At 40.4% G+C, this 13,308-nt stretch overlaps 1 protein-coding gene across 3 annotated transcripts in view; it reads right to left on the bottom strand.

Moving 5' to 3' along the window:
• Positions 1 to 13,308, bottom strand: part of LOC126458048 (Golgi-specific brefeldin A-resistance guanine nucleotide exchange factor 1) — a 317,427-nt gene that overhangs the window by 221,617 nt on the left and 82,502 nt on the right. For 2 of the 3 annotated variants that reach the window (XM_050094842.1, XM_050094841.1), the window contains exons 10-12: positions 8,055 to 8,232; positions 7,436 to 7,551; positions 7,216 to 7,351 (exon numbers count right to left, since the gene is read on the bottom strand). In XM_050094842.1, the coding sequence (XP_049950799.1) occupies positions 7,216 to 7,351; positions 7,436 to 7,551; positions 8,055 to 8,232 (430 nt within the window). The remainder of the gene's footprint in view (positions 1 to 7,215; positions 7,352 to 7,435; positions 7,552 to 8,054; positions 8,233 to 13,308) is intronic. The other variant, XM_050094843.1, reaches the window with a different exon arrangement.

Below are 13,308 nucleotides of genomic sequence, written 5' to 3' on the forward strand. Positions count from 1 at the left end.
ACCGAGAATATACATTTGTCTACCTTCGTAATTGCTCTCTACCTTAACACACCACCCACACATTTAGTGCCTTCAGAAGGGGACCACATGGCAACTGGAATTTTGTAATTCTCTATATTTATGGTACTTGAGATTCAAAACTCAAATAGCAATCTTCCAAAGCACTTTGATGTCACTCTCAAAAATTCTTGAGAAAATTGACTATGGTTTTCTCTAAGCAGTTTCAATTCATTAATGTTACGAAAGTTTTGGCAGACTGCATTGCTCTGGCAGAAGGACTCGGGACTAGTAATCGCTTGTCCGATTCTTGTGTCCATCATTATTTTTTTTCTTCATTTTTTCATTCAATTTGAATAACTGTATTATTTAAAAATAAAATTTGTCAAATGTATGATTCATTATATCAATATAGCAGCCCTCCATGAGACTGGATTCCCAGATGAGTAAGCCATGGAATCTGAAAGATATAGAACATATAAAGAAAAACCTGGCAAGAGTTGCGGAGAATGTGCACTTCTCGAGGACCAGTCTTGCAGTACACCACAAATGGATTGCAAGCATATTTGACTTCTCCTCTCCCAAATGTGATATTGCTACCTCAGTATCCTGCCAGATTGCTCCATGTCAATGGGGCCAGCTCTATCTAGGCATGTATGACAAAGTGGGCTTCTTGACAACACAACCCAGACAAATATACCTGTGCCTCCAACCAAACTAAAGATCATTTGCACTCTGAACTTGTCTCTCATCACACAATGTCAGATGTATTCTGTGCTGACACCAGACTGGGCTTCTGACATGTCTACTGCCAACATCGTGCTGAGCTTCAAGCCTTCCTGACTCCGACTCTAGCGACAGCCCCATTGCAGTTTCCACACCAGCTGGTGAGTCGCACAGGATGCACCTTATGATAGACACAGTCATGGACCTGCTAACCTGATGCTCTCAGGCATCAAACTGGATCCACCCTGTGGGGATGTTAGTGTGCCCAGGTACCTAACATTCCATTGACTTTGGGGCTGTCTGGTCTCTGGCCACCTCAGCAAGACCATCCAGCCAGCTGTTGCCACCATTGCAGTCATCACATAGCCTCAGTGGCCCCCAGCCAATGGGCATTGGCCAATTTTACTGAAAATAATGTGTTGCCAATAAAAGCTGTTTAACTTCTGGCTTCACTATCGCACAGACCCGAAATTACCCATTCCCAGAGGTCACCCACACTCCATGTCATCATGGCCAGGTGGACATCCTGCTGTCCGAGGGTGAATACATAATGGTCAGTAACCCAGAGGACTACATTTAGTATCAGAAGTGCGACTGGAAACCAGTGAGACATTATAGGGTGTAGGTCTACAATGAAACTTTATTATGCTGAGTGCAGTACCATTTCTCACACTTATGATTTTGGTGTCGATTCCTTTTCTGTTAAATAATTTCCTTGTATTGTACGCACGGGCCTTGCAATGTCCAAATAAGCAGTAGAGAAGGTTACACGATGAAGGCAGTTCACACCTTACTAATTCAAATGGTATATATGTAAGCAAACAATATGGAATTAGGCAAGCAGTTAGAGGCACTGAGGGAACATCGGACGGAACAGTCTTCATTAATTATGGCAACACTCATCCTCGAAGCTTGCACTGCTAGCTAGTCTTTCCTTTTTCTAGTACAGGAGGTTAGGGTGTTTTTGCATTAGTTGATAACTGGTTAACTGCTAAGCTAGGTTGGCGGTCAGAGGAACAACTTGCGTAAGGCTAAATTACATCTGCCAAGGGACATTAGGTGTGTGTAATATATTTTGAGAAGTTACGGAACGCGCCAACATTTGAGAGTCTAAGGGCAGGATTGTTACAATAATACAAAAGGAAGAACAGCTAAAGGTCGCATAGGAAAAAGTTGACCAATGGGTCACGTAAGCATAGAGCACCCATTCAGAATTTAATGAGAAAGTTTAAGAAACTTTATGTCAAAATGTATGAGTAACAGACAGCGATGGCACTAACAGGATCCTTCTGCAAGGGACAGAACAGAGGGCACGAGACGCACTTTTGTGGGAGTTGCCTCCTGATGCATTGAGGAAAAACACAGGAAGAGTTCCCTAAGAACTTTACTGGAGCCATAGGAACTGCAACAGCATCGGAATAAATAGAAGTGGTGGCAAGTCCAGAACAGAAGGTGAATTTCTCTGAGGAAGTGTTACCGATACAACTGATCAGGCTACATACACTAGAAATACCATACGCTGCAGTGTAAGAAATACGAGAGCGAATGGGACATACAGAAAGGGAGTGGAGACAGAAACCTAAAAAGGGGTCTGATAGATGGACACAGGATGGGAATAGTGACCTTCTGTTAAAAAGTAACTGGAGCTCCAGTGTTGCCACATAGGTCTCCCAGTGAATATAAGAAAGGCTAAATGTGTCTCATGAAAGAATTTTGCTTATAAGGGTTATTGGATGGAAGGAAACAAGTTTTTATTTGATGCTGATTTACAGGTGTCTGTGTCAAGTCTGGGCCTCATGGGGAAAAGGAGGTTGTGCATGCCATGATGTTAAGATGAGTGGGTAGAACAAACATGTGTTCGCTATTTTCAGTGACACCTAATTTTCGGGTTGGGCTAAAAATTTCTGGGCTCGTATGGAAACACTGTCCCATGCAGGTGATGGTTAATTCACAATCTAATGGTTAGATTTCTTGGTTAAACATCACACTGAAATTGACCTTTATCAGCACAAGGTAGAAATCAATGTAACAGTGTTCCATCTAGGAGAAATTCTGACAATGCCACACAGCTGCAAAGTCCATCTTTGGTGCAAGGGGCACCATTTAAATTGTGTGCAAGGGAAATAAGGATCAATTTGCACAGTAATGTACTGCAAGGTGCGAGAAAACTACAGTGCAAAGCATAGAAACTAACTGCTGGTAAACGTGTGTAGTCAAGCGACTGCAGAAGACTGAGGAATTGGTTAACGCACGGCGTTTTGTACACAGGAGGGGGTTACATGCACAGGAATTAGATGGTGAGCAGGTAGGACCCGTAAGAATAGAAAACTTTGAGACTATAGGCATGGTGTTGTCTAGAGGGTTGATTATTACCAATTTAGAGATACTTGTGGAACATGAGTTGGACAGAGCAAATTCGAGCCCTAAACTTAAACAAACCAACAGCTTAGCTTCATTACAATAAAAAGGCAGAGCACTTGAAAGCAACAGAAAGGTCAGGAATGTAGCACTTAAAAGAGTTTCAGAGTCTGTTTTGTCCTCATGGACCATTGCCAGCAACCCTAGTAAAAGCACAGAATCCCAAACAGAATGAACCATCTGTGTATCATAAACCCATATTGTATGCCTCATCACATACAACTGGTGAGTGAGGAGTTTATTAACCAGCAGTTGCAAGGTGGCGTTATTGAAGAAATCAGTCCTTGGTACTGGTGGTGATCATCCCAAAGAACATTTAGGATGGTACGAAGGCATATTGTTTTTGTTATGATAACAGCTAAATTTTTAAGCTCTTGGTAAAAGACACTTATCTGAATATAATGGAAACTTTGGTTAATCAGTAGCAATGCAGATATTTTTCTAATGTACTGTAGACTGGGAGAAAATGGAAGTTCAGGATGACCATTGCAAGCTATTTGCAATGCAACTACAATTCACTGTGCACAATGGACTGTTGTGTAAGAAAAAAAAAATTAAAATAGTAACAGACCTTCTGCTGTGGTTCCAGCTACAATGCAGGAGGAAGTATTAAGACAGGCACACATCATGTGGCAGCAGGCCATGGGATTGTGGAACAACGGAATGACATGTTGATGAGTAATTTTAGAGTTGAATAAGGAGATACGACGTAGGACAGCATTTAAAATAATCTGTATTATATGTTCAACTTGCTGAGTTAATTCACCAATGTATTCTGTTACAGAGATTACCAAAAGCAAGCAAATCATTTTATGTGGTTGGTTGGACATCTTGAGTCCTCTGGGCAAATGTCAGTGGGACAGTGTTGCATGTTAACAGCGACAAATCACTTTTCACATTATGTGGAGATGATAGGTACCATGAATAAACAAGCCGATACAGAGGCACAAGCAATGGTGAATAATTGGCTGTTAAAATTCAGAATCCCAAAGATTTTGATTGCGGACCAAGTTATTAACTTCGTGTAGGAACTAATAAAGCAAAAAGTGTGTTACACCTGCATGGAAATAGCAGATCAGAAAGTGAGCACAGGATGATATGAGAGACGTTGAGTTCCTATGTTGAATCACCGTAGCAACTGGGATTTGCTATTACTTTACAGAGTTGCAACACATAATTCGAAAATCCATGAGGGTACAGGTCTGTCATCATACAATGTGGTATATAATCTGTAGATGATATCACCATCCAAGGGGAAAGGATGGTAAATCAGCACAGAAGTTTGCAAAAACATTACAGATGGTATGGTGCCAAGTGCAGAAAGGAAACAATGAATACTTGGAATGGCAAGAGCAAATGGCACAACAAAATGCCAAGTTGCCAAAGAACATGTAGGACAATGGGTGATATTGAAAGCCCTTATACCCCAAAGAGGAAGACTACAAAGTTTTGCAATTGCTATTGGCGTCAAAACCAAATAGTGGAGATAACATTGGCAGTAAATGTGACATTGTAACTACCTGCGTAGCGAGTAGTCATCCATGTAGGACGTAGGACGTATCTGACCCTTTCAGGGTGCAGCAGAAGCTTTGCCATCACTACTGGCGTCGGTCCCAAGAAAGGAGGGAGGGGGGTAAGAAAGGAAAAAATGGAACAGTTAGAGCAAGCCACTACTACAAAGTCTGCGCATACTTTGTCATACGCATGAAGACACAGTGTTAGGCCAATATAAGGAAAAGAGAAAGTTGGTTGAAGTCACTCGCAGAGATGGCAACAAGAGACATGGCATTATTGATGCTGCTGCACATTTGCACCAATAGAAGGGAGATTATGTTTATCATGTCCATTTCCTGCACCTCATATCATGTTCCATGGTAATGAGAGTATGTGCAGTTAATGATGTGCAAATTATGAAGGGATTTTATTTTCATTTATTTATATATGTAGTTTGCTTGAGAATGTACAAAAGTCTTTGAGCACTGGATGGGTACAGCAACCACTGTCTAGCTGTGAAATGACATCCAGATGATGTTGATAGATGGCAAGCAACAATGCTGATTTGAGGTTATAATGTGTTTATGAATTTCATTCTTGTGGTATATTAACAGTTAATTGTGGGATATCATGTGGGTTGTTTATATGGGCTGATTCCAGTGTCTTGTTAATGTAGTAATTTTTTTTCTTTATGGCAGAGAATGGTGTTTGCTTATTTTGCTGTATGTACACAGTGAGAGTAAAGCATGAGCATGAGTACTTTCATATTGTAGATTTAGGTGAAACAGTGGAAATGAAAGTAACTTATGGTTGTTGTGACAGTTGAAAGGTTTTGATGTACAGAGATTTTGGCATGTGTTTGATTCACAGCAGGGCATAAAGAGAGCAATAATGGATCATTAAGTTGACAGCAGAAGAGTTGTGTCAATACCAGAAGGAACGGGTTCAATACGCTCCTCCATGGTGGGTCAAACTGTCATGGGAGCAAGCCAAATGGAGCTATTCCTATGGGGAACAAGTATGGAGGGATGCCCTCATGACATCCCTGCCACTTAATCATATTCCAAAAAATTAGGCCGCACTGGGTCTACTTGATGTATGACGCGATCATAGCTATCACTAATTACTACAAGCAAGGGTGCACAATGGACACAGAGTGGTTAGAACTATGGGGTAACAGGTTACTGCTGAATGGAATTCAACGTGACATCTTGGGATTGACTTTTCAGCTTTCCACAGCAATAACAGGGACTATGGCATTGAATCCGATGTATCCTCTACTCCTCTACTGTATCTGCCAGACAGTCCTTTCAGTACTTTACAAGTAAAAGTTAACCTACTTGAATTATACCCTTAGTACCATCACAAATTCCCTCAACAAGCTAATAGCAGCACAGAATGAACACATTAACACAGAACAGTTGGTCCACCATATTCAACAGCACAGCATCATAACGTGGTAATAGGAATATTATCCTCAGGAACTTTTTTAATCTTGGTAGACTTATATGACACAAAGAAGAACTTCTTGAACTAACACCACCACCACCAACACCCAGCAAGAATCGGGGACTTGCACCGTGGACTTGTCTCTTGTCACTTGACGTTAGACCTGTTCCGTCCTGTCATCAGGCTGGGCTTCTGTCAAGTTTGTTGACGGCATCATCTCCCAAGACCAATACAGTCCCCACACCAGCTGGTGCCCCCTTGGATTGCACCTGCTACTATACACAGTTACAGACAAACTAGTCTGATGTTTTCAGGTGTCAAACTGAATCCATCCAGAGGGGGTTGTTCAGCATGCACCAGCACCAAGCACTTCATTGACTTTAGAAATCCTTAGTACAACCCGGCCAGACCAAGCCCAGCTAGCCACCTCAGGTACTGCCAGCAACATTAGCTGTTATCACCTCACTGCTGTAAGGATATGGTGTTACAGCCAACCTAAGCAAGTCCACCCAGCTGGCTACTGCCGGCATTGCACTCAGTGCCTACTGCCACTTCATCGATTCCCAGACACAGGTGCTTGTCAACTCTGCTGCACACAATACGCTACCAATTACAGCTGTTTACCTTCTCAGAACATTCTTTGGGCCTGCCTTCACCATGAACTTGGCATTATCAATTCCCTGAGGTCACCAATACTTGACATCCTGATGGTCAGGCGCCATCCTGCAATCCTTTGGTGACTATGTAATGGTTAGGATCCTGGACTGCTAGAATCAGCTTAACTCCTGACGTAAGTGAACTGAATTGAACACACTGCCAAAAAGGAATGGTAGTATGTAAGAGAGTAGGCTTTACTCATTTGATTAGCAACATTATTCTGCAATACCTCAGTTTATTTTCTTCAGTTTTGATCTATCATCAGATAAATGCTCTTTAACAAAAATAACTCACTGTTCTAGAACTGCTGCGAATTTCCATAAGGGAATTTAAAAACTTTTGCAGTGATGAGCTAATGAGAAGATGAGTGTAATCAGTACTGAAGGCACCAAGCAAGAAATCATTGTATTATAAACAAAGAGACTGTTACCAGAATGCTTGACTAACTGTAGTGATGATATACAGATGACAAACCTGAATGCTGTCTACCATCTTGTTTTTCATTAAGAATACGACTATAACAATGGGCTTCAATCGAGTCTATTATTGTGAGAAGTGCATCCAAAGAAAGCAGGTGTGTGTTGTAAATCCCAGACACAGGAAAAGCATTCTGAAAATGAAATTATACAAATCTGAGCAAACATAATTATACATATTACCTCTTCATAAATAATTTTAATACAAATTTATTCACCTTTGACAAGAGCTTTGTAAGATCTTCAAAAAGATTCGGTGAATATAAATCACAGTCATAATTAAGATATAGCTCTGTTACAAGACCTGGAATCCTCCACAGCTGGACAATACTTTCTGCAAAAACACAACAAACATCAATAAGTAACTCAATGACATGGTACTTCAAATAATTACTTAGGTATAAAAGATTATCAACAAAATTGAATTGTAAAGAAATTTAGGTAGAAAAAATTTACGGAGAGAATTCAGAGTCAACAACAAAACACTACCTTCCAGAACAAGAGATTCCCTCATTATGTACAGGAGACTAAATGGTTTAAGGAACCAAGACTAATCGAATATACAAATTAATTAGGATCCTGAATCAAATCACTGATTTACTTGCATTCCTTTACTCTTTGAATGTGTGCACCTATAACTAATTTTTCATTGTTCTCATTTCCTCCATAATTTTCTTGTGTTTCATCAGATGAACCTCTGATCCTGAAAGCTAGTGTTTAATTGCATGACTATGAGTGCCTATCTCTGCTGGTAAACAGAAATTCTAATTAATTGCATCTGACTGAAATCTTAAATTTTGTACTGCAGAGCATCTCAGTATGGTTAAGTTAATTTACCTAATGCCATTTCTTTCTGTTCAAATGAAATCTTTTGAGAAGTTGCAATAATAATATCCATAAGCCTACTGAGGTACAATTCCAACTGGAACTTCAGATGTGTACGCAGAGATTCAAACAGCAGGAATGACACTTGCAGTACTGCAGCAAATATTGAGAGGCGTTCAGTGCTCAGTAACTGGAAATTAAACAATATTTTATTATAATGAGAACACACAAATAAAAAAATATATTATTCATACAACATGTAAGCTGAAATGGATACATCAGATGAACAAATCCCTTATCAATGTAAAGTAAGGGAAACAGGCATCTGGTACATGGAGGAACGGCAAGCCAGATTTTATTGTCACTCACCACAGTTTTTACAAGGAAAACAATATTTTGTTTAAGTCAGGTTGCTCACACAAGTCAACTTACTAGTCTTTCTTTAGAAGGCTACTGTATAAAAAAATGATTTCACTACTATCACTCTAATGTTTATAAAGTCTTACGCATATTTTAAGAAACAGATTTCACCAAGATAGTCAAATTATTTACAGTCAGAAGTAACACTGACGTCTGTTCCATTACACTGAAGAATCTTTTACAGATGACTTGCAGAAAATGTTGAAGTATCAGGAACATTTTTAAGCCATTAAATGACATAAAACATATTATGAGTCCGTGATCACAACAGCACTAATTAGTGCAATGTTCAGTCTTTATTATTTTTTAATAATTCTGCACATCTTCGGTGGCCATGATAGAAATCATCTCTAACGTTTCTGATTTAGGTATGGTATTAAGCCCAGTTCAGCAACACTGTTCATGAATGATTTACGAAAATCAGTTTTAAAGTACGATGAACAACACTGATACTAGTGCTTCTGGAACATCAATGGATCTACAGCTGATGCATTATGAGAAGCTGCTGCCAGATGGTAAGTGGTGGTTTCCCAGCCTTAACACTGAGGTGTAAGTGTATGTACCCAGCCTGATCCCCTTACAATGAATAGCATCAATGACCTTAAAGTAAGAGACTGGGACATGATGAAAACTTTCTAAACCTTTCTGAATGTTTGAAATTTAGAGTGGCATCACTCTTTTGTACAACTTTTAGATTAAAAAGACAATTACAACTATTATATTAATCATCCAGATAGCAGTGCATGTTACAGCACCACTTCCAGGAAGGGGAGGTGCACTGGCCCTGGGTCAAATCTGCTCAGTGGGTTAACTACAAAGATTGGTGTGCCAGCCAGCCTGGGTGTGGTTTTCAGGTGGTTTTCCACATCCCGCAAGGCAAATACTGGGCTGATACCCAACTCCAGCCTCAGTTAGATGGTTCACATACACTTCAGAAACTTTCACTCATTTTCTCATGAATAACATTATACGCAGATAGATGGGGTACACACATTCCATCCCGGATCGTAATTTGGTGGTGACAGGAATAGCATCTGGTCATCCCTTAGAATTAACCATGCCATGGCACAAGAAAATTATTATGATGGTGGTGGTGGTGGTGGTGGTGGTGGTGGTGGTGATTATTAAAACTATTATATTCCCCCTCCCACTTACACACACACACACACACACAATTTTAAACAGATTGCTGGCAGTAAGTGGCATGTTGCTATTGCAGAGTTGGAGAAGGAACAAAAAAATACCAAATCACCACCAAATAAGGAGTACTGTCTACACTCCTAAAGTGGACATTGTACTACTCGTGACAAAGGCGTACAGACTACTCTTTAAATATTCCATTGAAAAATACCATTATCTAATTGAAATATAGCAGACAAAACTTCACCAAATCACTACCTTAAAAACCACAGATATATACTCGATAAGGACTCTTGATACTTTCTTCGAAGCATATAGCTTTACTTACTTTGTTATAGTAATACTACAAAAAAATAACAATTCACATTCCTAACAGAATAAGTAAGTCTGGTTATATTACACTCAACAGTTCTTTACAAATTAGACAGACTGAATATTCAGCCAGACAGAATATTCAATAACTAATCACGTCTATACCGAGTTTTACATTCTGAGAGATTTTGAGAATCTAAGAAATTCTGATTCTCCTGAAACAGGGGAAAAGTGAAGGGGGCATTTCTCCTTGGATATATGCATTTTAGGGCCAACAAAAGCTGCTATAGGGATATATGGCACCCACTTAAAGATTTGGTTTCCAGGGATACGAACCCTCCACATGGCTGTATTTAAATAAGTATTCCTGAAGAAGATTTTTTTCCATTGTTCTACAGCTCCACATACAATAACTACCTTCCCAGGGATATCTTCTCCCCATTTTCCCCTTAAGTATTTCATGAATTTTGATTTTGTCTTTATAGTTTGGCTTTACATTTATTTCATAAAGCGGACTTCCGAGAAGGATGATGCTCAATACCACTGACGAAGACAGTGACAGAGCTGACGCAATTTCTGTGCACTGTTCAGAATTCGGAAAAGACTGGACAGAACAGAGTTTGGATCATAACTTGAATTCACCTGGGAAGGCTGCAATGAAAGTGTTTCACACCTGACAACAGAACGAACACCATTTGCAAAAAGAAACGTCAAAATTCACATTACAGCTAGCTCTTGGCAGATGTTTGTTGGTGACACAATGTTAAAACCTGAAACAATACACACAGACAGAAGGCCACAAACAATTTGGAAACAACACCTGGTGGATTTTTATTTCCAAGTTATATTCATTCCCTGGAATGAAGGAAGGAAGATTAGGGTTTAACGCCCCACAGACCTTGAAATCATTACGGATGGAGCACAAACTTGGATTGGTTCAAGGGTTACGATTTGCCAGGACTGATTCAGGGAGATCATCAGAAACCTAAATTTTGATGGCCGGATGTGAGTTTGAACCCTTGTGCTCCAAAAAGCAAGTCCACTGTGCTAAACTCTGCATCACCTTGTTCGGTACATTGCATTCCTTGGAGTGTCGCATGTCTGAGGGAATTCAAACTGATGGTTTGTCATCAGAAAACTACAGCACAAGGGCTATAATTCTGTGGCATCAATATATTATTCAATGAGCTAACAACCACAGAGGGATTTTTATAGCCGTTAACAGTCCTTTCAAAAATTCCTCTTTCAATCATTCATTTAATTTCAGCCAATGCATCAATCCTTACAGCCAAAGCTACATGATATGTTATGAAAGAGAGAATCATGTTCCTATATTTGTAGCTTACATAGTGTTTGTTAATAGTACTGGAGGTTTTTGTGATTTCCAGTAAGTCCTTCTTCTCATAGTCTGTTCATTCATAAATCTATCTCTTTAAATCCTTTTCGCTGGCTACTTTTTTTGTCTTGACATTTGTTGTTGGAATCCTTTTTATTTCCATTTGCTTTATTATTTCCTCCCTCTTATGAATAGACAAATTCTACTTTTTTTGTTTTCCTTCACTATGTGTAACTCTCTCATATGACCATTCAGTATTATATCCTTTTTTTCATAAACTGTGCAAGATTTTTCAGCTTTTGACGTAGCCACCTCCTTAACCAACCAATCTGTCCACATAATTGAGTCTACATTTAATCCACATCTACCAACAATGCAATACCATGGCCAAAGAACACGATGTGACAAACATAACTTTGTTACCTAACACTTTTACACCTTGCACTCACACACATACACAAAACCAACTAACTTTGTACCTGTAATTGGTGCAGAATGTATGGTCAGTTTCATCCTTCAGTAGCCTTGCCTTGTCACAAGCCAAAAATCCCCAACAGCTGCCAAAAGATTCCTTCATAACCCATTACATATTTCAGATTCTCCCAGACTTACTTCCCCTGACCCATAAGAACACAGAATCCACACATACTTACAAAATTTTGAAACATCTGCAAAGAGCATGAATTTCACAGAAGATAAGCTCTCTTCTAAGTCCTGTACACTCCAATGACACCAATCTCATGATCATTAAACTACTCACCATCCACCATCTACAAACTGATACTGACTAGCTATTCTCCCTACACACAAAATGAGCAACTTTGACATGAGCCATGGTAGTCACCTGCAAGAGAGGCAGTGAGACAGAACCTTCTCCAAACAATTTGTTAACACTGACAAACAGAACATGTCTCAGTATCCTGTAGGCCCTGCCAAGGTCTTAGCAGTTCAACACAACCTACTTGATATGACACAGAAAGTGATCTCCTAAGTCAAATACACTATCTTTGGCTGTCCCTATGCCACCACTGCTCTCATCCCCGGACCCACAGATCATTCATTTACAGACACAGGTGCAATACCTCATCCACCTCCCCCTCCCCCCCCTCCCATGTGCAAACACACCCACACACACCCTAGTGCACGTGCACCCTTGTCAGCCGAAGGCTTGAAGGCTTGGCATGACCATTTGGAAAATTGCAAGACTTGTCAGGTGTTCAAGGAATGCTGTGGTGAGTGTCGTAAACATGTGGTTAAACCATGCCCAGATGTCGTGGGGTGGGGCAGCCACCCCTCAATACAGATTTCAGACAACATACACTGAGCAGACTGGTAAAACGGGACACGTGGCGAACTGTGGTGGAACTAACTTCAGACTTTAATGCTGGACAAAGTACAAGTGCTTCTTAACACAAAGTGCATTGAACACTCCTAACAACGGACCTCTGCAGCTGACAACCCACGCACATGCCAACACCACAACATCGGTAACTACAATTGAAATGGGCATGCGACCATCGGCACTGAGTGTTGGCACAGTGCAAGAGCAGTGCACAGTCTAATGAATCCTGATACCTTCTTCATCATGCCAATGGGACAGCACAAATCTGTTGTCATCCAGGAGAACAGCTCCTTGACACCTGTACTGTGGGACGGAGACCTTGAGAGCCACAGAGTATTGTACACTGGCTGCAGACCATGTACGCCCCTTCTCGACACAAGTAGCATTTTTCAACGATATAATGCTCCATATCACAAGACCAGGAGTGTGATGGAGTGGTTCAAGGAACACAGTTCCAATTGAGGTGCTGGCCCCCAACTCACCACACCTGAACTCAATGGAACACATCTGCGATGAAATTGAACAAGGGGTCAGATCTTATCACCCTCCTCTCCGGAATTTATGGGAATTCTGTGACTTCTGTCTGTGTGTGTGTGTGTGTGTGTGTGTGTGTGTGTGTGTGTGTGTGTGTGTGTGTGGTGCCAACTCTCTCCAGCGACCTACTTAAGGCCTCACTGCTTCCATGCCATAATGCATTGCCGCTGATAATGTTATGG

The sequence above is a fragment of the Schistocerca serialis genome, chromosome 2 (assembly GCF_023864345.2).
Source record: "Schistocerca serialis cubense isolate TAMUIC-IGC-003099 chromosome 2, iqSchSeri2.2, whole genome shotgun sequence".
NCBI lineage: Eukaryota > Metazoa > Arthropoda > Insecta > Orthoptera > Acrididae > Schistocerca > Schistocerca serialis.